General features: G+C 35.3%; 1 protein-coding gene across 4 annotated transcripts in view; it reads right to left on the bottom strand.

The window, feature by feature from the left end:
- Window positions 1-12,140, bottom strand: part of Pls1 (plastin 1) — a 114,985-nt gene that overhangs the window by 21,237 nt on the left and 81,608 nt on the right. For all 4 annotated transcript variants that reach the window (XM_015486980.2, XM_048794542.1, XM_048794544.1 and 1 more), the window contains exons 7-10: window positions 6,432-6,597; window positions 6,209-6,351; window positions 4,181-4,276; window positions 1,700-1,895 (exon numbers count right to left, since the gene is read on the bottom strand). In XM_015486980.2, the coding sequence (XP_015342466.1) occupies window positions 1,700-1,895; window positions 4,181-4,276; window positions 6,209-6,351; window positions 6,432-6,597 (601 nt within the window). The remainder of the gene's footprint in view (window positions 1-1,699; window positions 1,896-4,180; window positions 4,277-6,208; window positions 6,352-6,431; window positions 6,598-12,140) is intronic.

Raw genomic sequence — 12,140 nt, forward strand, 5'->3', positions numbered from 1 at the left:
TTTTAGTTGTAGTTGGACATAATACTTTTATTTTATTCATTTATTTTTATGTGGTGCTGAGGATTGAACCCAGGGCCTTGCACATGCTAGGTGAATGCTCTACCACTGAGCCACAACCCCAGCCCCTTTGCTAAATTTTTGAGTTCTAATCTTTTACTCTAAATTTCTCTTTACAAATATATATGTATATCTACTTTTTTTTCTATTTTTCCTCTTGATTACAGATCTATGTAGAAAATGTAGTCTTTATCTTATTTAACTGACCCTCAGAAGAGTGAATTGAATTAATCCTATTTCTCAAAAAATATATTTATGAAATTTGAAATTTCTTTCATTCATCATGACACTATAATTACAAGGTGACAAGGAAATCAGAACTCTAGTTGTGGCACTTAAAGAAAAAGATCATGAACTGAGTTTTCACTCAGTCTCACTGGGGAAGGAAAGAAGCAGGGGTGGTTTTGTGAGAGAATGAATACTGCAACATCAAATTCTCCCCACCAGGAAGAATCCCTGCCTTCTCCAAATAAGGGCAACTGAGGAAAAAATCTTAGACTGGCCTCTCTCCAACAACCACCAGCACTGCTCATTCTGATACTAGTGGGGTATAGGTATGCATGTGGATGAGGCTGTGAGAATGGAAGAAAAAAGCAAGAGGCTGGGAAACAAGGAGAAAAACTAGACTTGAGAATGTTTTGGTCATTATGATGATTCATATATTATAAGCTTCACTGACATTTAGTAAATGTAACATAGCTAAATAATGCCAAATAATCTGTTGTAGAACCTAAATGAATCCTTTCAAAGATGGCTTGTGATAAAAAATAAGATTTATCACAGGAGAGAAAGATAAAGACTTTACATCAAATCATTACGTCCAATTGTCAAAACTAGTTCCTACTGCGTTTGTAACTACAGTATCCTATCACTATAGAAGGCACTTTAGGTCGAGAGTATATATGATCAAAGTGTTGCTCTGCTATTTTTTTGTTGTTGTTGTTCTGCTATTTAATTAAACTTCGTTTCTGTTTCTTGCTTGTCGCTATTCATTCTATAGGCATATTAAGACAACACAGCATGAACAATGCAAAAAATAAATATCAACCCAAATGGAAAGAATAAATGGCACTAATAAAAAGAACATTCAGAAAGAATACATTTTTAGAGTATAGAAAAGTACTAAATACAGTACCTACATTAGGAGGGGTCAAATCTGCATTTCATGAAGCAAAATAGGAAAGTATTATATATTATGAGACAGATAACAGTAGCCCACACACAAGACAAGTAATGAATACTGTAATATTTTTCATGTACACCAAAACTATTAAAAAGAGAATAATACTGGAGTCAAACTGCTTTTCAAAGGAGAAAAAAAAGCTACCAATAATTGTTTTTTTTCCTCCAAGAGATAATTCACTATCCATATTGGTGGTACTCATAGGATCATATTTTAAATGTCTTGATAGTTTCCACTAAATTCTTATGGAGAAATGACAAATAAGATAATTTACCCCAGCATTCTCTTTTAACCAAAACCAACAATCACTTTATGTAATTTGAACTTTTTAATAGATGCACATGCCTACACACAATAAAGTGCATCTTCTACAATAAATTCCCTAGCTTTGACAACGAAGTAAGACAGTACCACAAGAAGAGAAATACAATGTTTCAATTAAAGGCAGAAACAACATACCTTCCAATAAATTTATATCGATGTCATTATTATCAGGTTTGTGTAGGCATGGATATGTGTTAAAAAGATTAGCTACAAAGGCTAAATTAAGTTTAGGATTGCCTGAAACCACATCAGCAGGAGTAACAAACTGTCTGCAGCCTAGTTTATCTGCTTCTTGAAGCATGAATTCAGCACGCTTCAGGTCATTTCTCTCCTAAACAAGGAAATAAAAATGGTTAAGATTAAACCTTTTTTTGATTGGCATAATTTTTATAGTTATAGATATCGCAACTCCCCCCTCCCCTTTTTCTAATCAAAAAGGAAAAAGTCACTCAGTTTTCTTGCTGGGACTACTGAGTCATATTTAACACTCCTTGCTGAAATACTCAACAAGCCCCCCAAATATTATATCAGTAAGCTCCTGTTGGTTAAAGTGTAGGCAACACCATCACCTGGTAGAGTGCCAGGCTTAGTTGCCTCACCCATTCTACATTGAGTAGTATTTCCCATACTCTTTTTTCAATGAAAAACAGCTTGGAATCATATAACACTTAAAATCAAAAAGAACAGCAACTTGAAAACCCTGGAAACAAACAAATCAAGCCAAATGCTCATGAATGTGAGAGTAGATGAATGAACTGGTATATTCATACAATGATACACCATGATATAATGATATATCATGATATAATGATGGTGTATCATTGTATGAATATACCAGTTCATTCATTAACTCCAAAATGAGTGACTCAGAGACATTAAGTTCAAAATAGCACTAGAAATTTAAGTATAATGATAAACTTTACATGAAGTTGTCAAGGAAAATAAAAGATTTCATAAGGAATGCACTTGATGAAAGGAAACTACATAAAAAGAGAAGCAAAATAAAAATGAACACAAAGATTAAAGATGGTGGTTACCAAACTGAGGTGAGGCAGAGAGATGAAGAACTGTATGGCTAAATGAAAATTATCATCAAGGTCTTAGTTTTCAAGTTAGATTGAGGGTTTATGAGGCTTATAACAATTTCAAAACAATCACAACTAAAAATGAAAGGAGGTCCATGTATAGGCCCATCAAGAGAGTTATCATAACCAAGGATCATAACCTATCTGATTCTGTGTACCAGAGTTTTAAAGTAGTAAAAATGTACATGATATGAGAAAGTGATAGATTCAATGCCATTAAACAATAAAAGTTACAAAGGTAGATATCAATAGATCACAATATGTGGACCTTATTTGTATTGTAATTCAAATGAACCACAAAAGGAAAATTTGACATTTTCAAATTAATTAAAGATGTCAACAATAACTAGGTGATGTTATAGATTATTATTAATTTTTTAGGGATAAAGGGTTGTGGTCATACTAAAAAAGTATCTTCTACAAATACATACTGAAATGTTTATGAAATGATACAATGTCTAGAATTTGCTTCAAAATAATATAGGAAAGGAGGTAAATTGGGAATAAATTAAATAAATCCACTGACCATGAGCTGATAAATGTTTACCTAGTAGATGAGCATATGGTCATTTACTATACTAAGTCTATTTTTTATAATAAATTTTAAATATTCCCTAAGTTTTTTAAGATTCTGATTTTTGACTCAAAGTAATTTACAAACTTTGCACAGTTTTACAATACTAACTTTCTGCCATATTTGAAACTAAATATTAAGGATAACTACACTTTAAATATTCAATACATTTTCATACACACATAGTCTGACCATATTTTCATGTTTATATAGAACCACCCCAAGTATTTATAATTTATGCTTAAAGAATAAACTTCCTAGGAAGTATGTTTGGTGGTTCAGGATCTATATCAGTCCTATACCATAAATACAAGGAATTGCCATGTTGTATTCTGTGTATTTCCAAAAGTAAACTGTGGAACTGATAATCAGTAGCTTAGCAATCTAATAACAGCTTCTTACTTCCTTTCCTGACACACATTGAGTCACAGAATCAACACATTCAGTTGCACTGCACCAGGGAAACGTCGATATAAGGTTGATTTGACACATACTCAAGGTTAGAATTTTGCAATTCCTTTTCTTCAGTGGCACAGGCAGATGGCTCAGCATTGTAGACTGGAGCTTAGGATGTGGAAAAATACTTCTGAAGAGCAAAGGGTCAAACTTCAAAGAAGGGCACAGAACGCCACCAAGGAATGCTGCCTGTAGAGTATTATACTCTAAATTTGAATATAATTACTCATCGGATTGACAGTCAGAAAGCAGAACAGAACTCTTACCAGGAGTTGAGGGAGGGGGAAATGAGGAGTTATTGTTGAATGGGTACAGAACTTTACTATGGAATGATGAAAAAATTCTAGAGAAATAGTGGTAATAGTTGTACAACAGTGTGAATATACTGAATTTCACTTGAACTGCATACTCAAAAATGGTAAAACTGGTAAATTTTATGTTACATATAATTTTACTACAATATACCAAAAGAAAGAAAGAAGGAAAATTTAAACTGCTCACATTAAATCCTGAAAGGTCAATGGCAATGGCAGTTCCATTTTCTCGGTCACCTTTAGGGGCAATCTGATTAAGCAGATGAAAATATGCTCTTGAATCCTTCAAGGAAAGAAAAAAATAGTATTTTTTAAATGAATAAAATCATCATTCATTTAGAGAAAAAAGTGCTCAAATTGAGAAAATTGTTCCCATTGCAAAGAGTAAAATAACAAACAACTCAGTGACTGTAATAACAGAATTACTTATGAGTTCCTACATGCATCATGCTAGTTTATGCTTCCAAGCTTCTAGCAATGTGGTTCTGGGTACCTGAAAGCCCCTCACCCCACCATTTACATTTGTTTACAACCCCAAGCATCAGGATCAATTAAGATTCAGGTCAAATATATTCTGGAAGGCTTCCCTGATGTCTCTATAAATGAATTAAGTACCCTTCCCTATATTACATAGCACCCATTGGCCATCTCTTTAAATAAACTGTGGCCACGTTGTATTAAATCATCCCATGAAGTCTCCAAAGACAGTTACCATAATTCCACATGCATGTAGCTCTGCCCATCAAAAAGCAAAGGCTATTTCTTTTTCCCTTTAATTTGAACTGGCCTTCTGACTCACTCTGACCAAAAGAATGCTGTGAAAGTGATATTCTGGACCTTCCAAACCCACATCTTAAAAGAGCCTCTGCTTCCTCCCTTTAGAATTTAACTTCTACATAAGAAGTCCACCTATTTGAGGCTATCATGCTATGCAGTGGAAACCCAAGATAGCCACATGGAGAGGCTTGGTGGAGGAGCACTGAGGCACTAGACATGTAACCTTTCTTGTACACCTTCCAGATGCACCCAAATGATAGCTGAATATACCCAGAGATCCCAGGAAAAAAGTATGTGGAGGAGAAGAACCACCCAGCCAAGATGCATCAACCGATAAAATTATGAGAAATAATAAATCATTATTTTAAGCCAGCAAATTTTATATGATTTGCTGTATATGAAAAGATAAATGAAACATCCTTACTAGACATTTGCCTCCCTGTGAAATTGTAAGCTTCTTCCAGGCTGAGTCTTTGCATTGCTTACTCCTGGCATAATACCCAGCAGGAGGGGCTTGCTGTCTGAATGACCTGAGCTGAACTGCGTTTTAAAGGATCCAGAATAAGAGAAACCCCCCAAATAAACTGAATGAACACATAAGAGTTCAAAGTAAAAAATGTCACTTGAAAGATTGTCATCTAGACCATTACAGCAAAAACATAAGGTGTTAATACACCTAAAGAGGGCATATAAATTAAATACAGCACTACTCCAATTTTTTTTTCCAGATTCCTCTGGCAATACCTATCCTAGCAGTGACCATGGTTTGTTAGGCAGAAATGAGTGTTAAATTTTCCCTGATAAGGCTCTCCCAGGATAGAGGGAAGTATTTTAAGCTTCTCTGGTCCAGAGACATACCTTAAGATTTCCTTTGCCTCCTGATTCCCTGAGCCCTCACACAATTTAGTTTCCTGTTAGATGATTACTGGCAAAATGAAAGAGTGTTGAACTAGTGAGACCCACAGGCCTCCAGTCGAGCCAACAGATGTCATTCTCAGTACAAATTAATGGGCTCACTTAATCTTTAAAAAAAAATATTTTTAGTTGTAGATGGACATAATACCTTTATTTTGTTTATTTAGGTTTTTTGTTTGTTTGTTTGTTTTAAGGTGGCGCTGGGGATTGGGGATCAAACCCATTGCCTCACACATGCTGGGCAAGCATTCTACCACTGAGCCACAACCCAGCCCTCTCATTATAATTTAGCAGAAATGTGACAAATAAAATAGTAAAGACTGTTTTAATCTGTTGAGGCTAGCTCCTCCTTCCTCTCACCATCAATTATAATACTTATGAAAAATCAATACATCAGTTAATTTTTAAAAATTCTGTGTATATAATTGGGATTTTTGTGAATATAATTTAAAAAACTATTTTTAAATACTTTACATTCCACATCCTTGGTTCATGTGACTAATTTGAACATTAAAATGAAAACCTTAATGTCTTGGCTGAAGTTGCTGATGGTGCGCCATCCTGCATTGGTGAGGTGGTAGTTCACCCACCGCAGAAGTAACTCCTCTGGAGAAAGCTTCATCAGCTCCTCCAGTTCTTCACCTTCATTCAGCAATGCAATCAAAGCTGGGATGAAAACGAAAAAATGTAAATTCTTCTGAATGTGGTTTGTGTCAACGAAAAATGAACATTTTTGAAGATCTCACCTTCATTCCTGGAAATCTCAATATCAGCAAAAAGACCAACTTTGATGATCTGCCAGAGAAGTCCCAAAACCAAGTGAGGTTTTCCTTCTTTGAGGTCCTGTGCACCAATGTTGACCACTGTACAACCAATGGCTGAAGCAGAATTCAGGGCTAGGTTTAGATTTTCCTGAATCACCAAAAAAAAAAAAAAAAAAAAAAAAATTACAAATGAGGAAATACTTTCTAAGTTCCTGTCTACAAGTTATTTGCAAGAAATAGTGGATTCTCACTCCAGTCAGAATGGCAATTATCAAGAATACAAGTAATAATAAATGTTGGCGAGGATATAGCAGAAAGGTGCACTCGTACATACCAGTGGGATGGCAAACTGGAGCAACCATTATGGAAAGCAGTATGGAGATTCCTTAGAAAACTTGGAATGGAACCACCATTCGACCCAGTTATCTCACTAACCAGTTTATACCCAAAGGACTTAAAATCAGCATACTAAAGCAACATAGCCACATCAATGTTTATAGCAATTCAGTTCACAATAGCCAAGCTATGGAACCAACCTAGGTGCCCTACAACAGCTGAATAGATAAAGAAAATGTGGTTTATTTACACAATGAAGTATTACTCAGCCATAAAGAAGAAAGAAATTATAGTATTAGCTGATAAATAGATGGAACTAAGGAATAACATGCTAAGTGAAATAAGCCAGTCCCCAAAATACCAAAGGCTGGATATTCTGATATGTGGATGCTAACCCACAACAAGGAAGGGTGGGGAGAGGAAGAATAGAAGTTCATTGGCTTAGACAAAGAAGAATGAAGGCAAGGAAGGGGAGTGGGAATAGGAAAGACAGTAGAATGAATCAGACATAGCTTTCCTATATTCATATATGAATATATGACCAGTGTAACTCCACATAATGTACAACCACAAGAATTGGATTCTAATTATTCTAAGTTATACTACATATATGTATAATATGTCAAACTACACTCTACTGTCATGTATGTCTAAAAAACAAACAAAAAGGGGTCAGTCCCACAAGACTGCACCTCCCCCCAATCAAAAAATAATGGATCGCATGAATTTCAGATTTTTAAACATAAAGTAATATTTATACAACTAAATTACTACTATTAAAAATCTCATGGTTTTAACTATCATCTTTATGTACCAATGAGTTCAAATATGAATCCTTAGGCCATCACTCCTCTAAGCTCCCACTCTAAGTTCTACCCTGTAAACACACTTATATCTACCTGGCTGTTCTTCAAGGACCTTAAATCCAGTAAGTCCAAAATAACCAAATTTTCTCACCATGCTTTGCTGATCTTCCTTTCATCCCTGTTAAAACCTGTTTTTCCTTCTTTATTTTCTGTCTTGGATCACTGGACCAATTTTCATTCTTTCCTCCTTTCTCCTAAGTCAGAAACCTAAGAGAATCCTTGTGCTTCCTCGCCTCCCATGACCAATCATCTGTTTCTGTCAATTCCACTATCCAAATACCTCTGAAAACTGTCAGTGCCTTTCTTTAACAATTTCCTAACTTCCTAAAGACCATCCGCAGACTTACTCTCTCCAACCCATCCTCCACAATGTCCTGCTTTCAGTGATCCTAGTAAAATATAAAGCTGATAGTGTCCCCAGCTTTGAAATCCTTCATATGTCCCCTGTCACTACCACTGTCTCCTCTTACTTTGTTCTGGTTATACAGGTCCTCTGAACTTGCTGTGCCTTCTGCTTGGAACATGCTTCCCCCAAATACACAGTTGCTTTAAAACTCTGCTCAAATGCATATGACCTGTGAGATCTCTGATCATCACAGATCTAATCAACAGCATCATCACTGCCCCTGCTGGTATTAGTTACCCATATTTTACTCCTTTTCTGACATATATTTGTTTCTTGTTATCTCTCTCCCAACTAAGAGTATGGACTCTATAACAACGGGCACTTTGATCTGTTTGATGTGTTTTCTAGTACTGAGGCACATTTTACCTGCTCAGCAAACATTTACTAAATACATGAATGAATGGGTAAGAGTGAAAGAAGGTATGGAGGGAAAGAAGAGATTCATGTTTGAATCCTTAATGGGGAAATCAAAAACTTTCAGGACTTCACTCTGGCCTCACCTCCTTGTATTTCAAATGGTCTATGCTTTGGCCAAGACACAAAGTCCTTTGACCTGTGATGTTCCATTTCCTCAAGTCGCATGCTCATTCCTCACCTCAAGCATTTTCTTTCCCTACATCCTCTTCCACACGAAACTAGTCACTCCCTTCCCTATATCATAGTTAAGTTGTAAATATGTGAAAAGAAGGAAGCTATTAACATGCTCATGTAAATTTTCACTGTTTAAATATAGTTAATGGCATATTGCCTTAGAAATTTCAGTACTCTCAGTTTATTAGTGCTGGGGTAATGATTTTTACTTTTATAAAGTCTCCATTTGGAAGCACTTCTTTTAAAAATGATGTTCAATTAGTTTTCATTTCCAGAAAAATTTTAAAGTAACTCTGAAGATGGATTTTACAGGTGAGTAAACCGAGGCACAGTGGTGGAGCCTGATCGAGGCGGTCTCCAGAGCCCTTCCTTTTAATCACTATGCTGTACTAGCACTCTCATGTGATGGTAGCAATAGCAACTATTTAACAAAAGCAACTATGCATAGTCTTCAAAGCACAGTAAATATCTTAGTGGCTTTCTCAAGATATATACTAAAGCAATTTATCTTGCTAGGCTCCGAGTAAATGGTGTTATCTCTTGGGGATCAGTGAGGAGTAATTAAAGGAAGCATTTGGAATTATTTTTGTGGCAATGTTCTTTTAAATATAGTTCATCAGAAAGCAGCAGAACCAAAGAATCCCTCAACAACTTTATAATTTCATAAGTAAATAAATATGATAAATATGAAAACACTAAGTAAAGTTAAAATATTCTATGGAAGTCTTAGAAGATTTTTAATAGCTCCAGATGTTTTTAAGTTACCTTAGATCAAATCAATACAACTTTCATGTCATAGCTTCTACAAATTTAGGCTTGACCTCTTTTCTCTCCAGAGAACAAAGGATGTTTGCTCCACTTATGATTCCCCAGAATACATCAACAGGGGGAAGAAATTGACTATTACTGGAATTATTTCAGTCTATCTTAGAATAACTCAATTCATATGCCTTGACAATATGAAATGTATTCAAAAAAAGTATGTAACTTCACCAAGCTGACTGTAAAAACCAAAACTTTTGACCACTATTCTCAACTTGGACACTGACAAGCAAAACCACACTATTATCTACATTAATATGGCTTTGTAAGATATTTCCATTGTCTTCACTGACTTTACTGTTCCTCTGTCTTCATGAGCATAATGTTATTCTTCCAGGAATCTTGAACCAAGGCAAAAGATTTGATTGCTCATTGCAGGCTTTGCCTAAAAGACCCATTAGCCTTCCAATGAAAAACATTAGTGGACAACATATACCCTAATATCTTTCATTCCTCACCTTGAAAACTTCCCCGTGTCACTCTACTTACCAGTCTTGGATTATTGTATAGAGTGGCTGACACAACCTGAATCCAGCTCCTCTCGCCACTTCTCTCACATAGAAAAACTCACCTTAAATCACAATTCCAAATCCCAAATACTTCCCTCACCTTCCTGGCTCTAAGACATAGCTAGTTTTGCAGGTGGTGTTTTTCTCTTACTGTAGTGTGTTGGGGATATAAGAGGGAATCATTTTTTTTGGTGGTGTTTTTTTAAACATTGACTCTGCACACAAGTATATAAGGTGTCTTACAAGTAATTAATTTAAAGAAAAATTTAAAAAGTTGCAATGTGTATCTTTCAAATAAACAGTAGTTTCTATCTGGTAAATAAAAATTTACTGCCCTACTGTTAATAGGGAATAGGAGAGCTACTATTTTCTAAAGCCACTTCTAAACATCTAAAAAAACAAGAACAGGAGAACTTCATGAAGAGGTTGCTCTCCGAACCTTACCATGGACAACTGCCCTGAGTACCCAAACTTCTTTCTGTTGGTGGGAAAGATAAGGACAGTGGGAAACCACAAACAAATGGAATATGAGAGAGGTGTTCCTCCCTGTGTTTGTGTCCTAACTTGTAACAGGAATACTAACAAAAGAAACAAGGAAAATGGCAGTTTATCTGGATTACCCATCCATTTTCTCCCATTTTTTCTGTGCAATAGTAAACTAACAAAGAAACTGCCCACTTTACCAGGTAGAAAAATTCACTCTCTTCTTTTAGATGGCTTCGTATATGCCCCTTCTATTTTTTTTATTTTTTTATACCCCTTCTATTTTTTTTAGAAAAAATTTTCAGTTGTTCATAGAATTTTATTTTTACTTATTTATATGTGATGCTAAGAATTGAACCTAGTGCCTCACACATGCTAGGCAAGCACTCTATCACTGAGCTACAACCCTGGCCCATATCCCTTCTATTTTGATTAACTATCCAAGTCTTCACTAACAGTCTTGAAAATGTACTATAAGTTTTTTTTTTTTAACTTCATACCACTTTGCAAATTTCCTTTTCCATAAAGGTTCAATTTCAAATGTATACACTTTTTTTCTTGTTGTATACAAAGTATATTCACACCATTCATGTCTTCATACATGTATATAGGGTAATGATGTCCATCACATTCCACCATCTTTTTTATCCCCATGCCCCCTCCTTTCTCCTCCCACCCCTTTGCCCTATCTAGAGTTCATCTAAACTTCTTCCCAACTCCACTATGAATCAACCTCCTTATATCAGAGAAAACATTCAGCCTTTGGTTTTGGAGGATTGGCTTACTTCACTTAACATGATATTTTCCAACTCCATCCATTTACTTGCAAATGCCATGATTTTATTCTCTTTTATTGCTGAGTAAATACTTCATTGTGTATATATACCAAATTTTCTTTATCCATTCATCTATTGAAGGGCATCTAGGTTGGTTCCACAGATCAGCTGTTGTGAATTGTGCTGCAATAAACACTGATGTGGCTGTGGCCCTGTAGTATGCTATTTTAAGTCCTTTGGGTATAGACCAAGGAGGGGGATAGCTGGGTCAAAAGCTGGTTTCATTCCCAATTTTCCAAGGAATCTCCAAAATGTATACACTTTTGTTAATGATTTATTTTATTTTTTTAGTTATATATGGACACAATGCCTTTATTTATTTTTATGTTGTACTAAGATCAAACCCTGTGCCTCACATGTGCTAGGCAAGCACTCTACCACTGAGTCACAACTCCAGCCCCTTATCAACGATATTTAGAGGGCTGTGCTATATACTAATTCGGTTAATAAGAAAGAAGGCATGACTTGTTATTTAGACTTCATCCTTATTTTACATCACATAACTTCTACACCATTAGGAATATCCAAATGAGAATTATAATGTTTTCCTGTTTAAGCTGTAATGCATGCAAGATAAAACTAAGGTTTTATCTTGGAAAAGGAAATTTGCAAAGTGGTATATGAATATGTGTACATTTATATACACTGTACAAACATATGAAGTACAAACATATGTACTTGGTATGTATGTGAGTATATTCATTGCATTGAACTTTTCTTCTTTCTTTCTTTCTTTTTCATTTGGTAACGAACAGATTCAACTTCCTATAGCTAGTCTTGTGTTGGTTTCCTGATTTTCTAAATCCTGAAATCACTATTTTTTGTTTTGGAGAGTCTTATCC

Source organism: Marmota marmota, unplaced genomic scaffold, assembly GCF_001458135.2.
Source record: "Marmota marmota marmota unplaced genomic scaffold, marMar, whole genome shotgun sequence".
In the NCBI taxonomy this organism is placed as follows: Eukaryota; Metazoa; Chordata; class Mammalia; order Rodentia; family Sciuridae; genus Marmota; species Marmota marmota.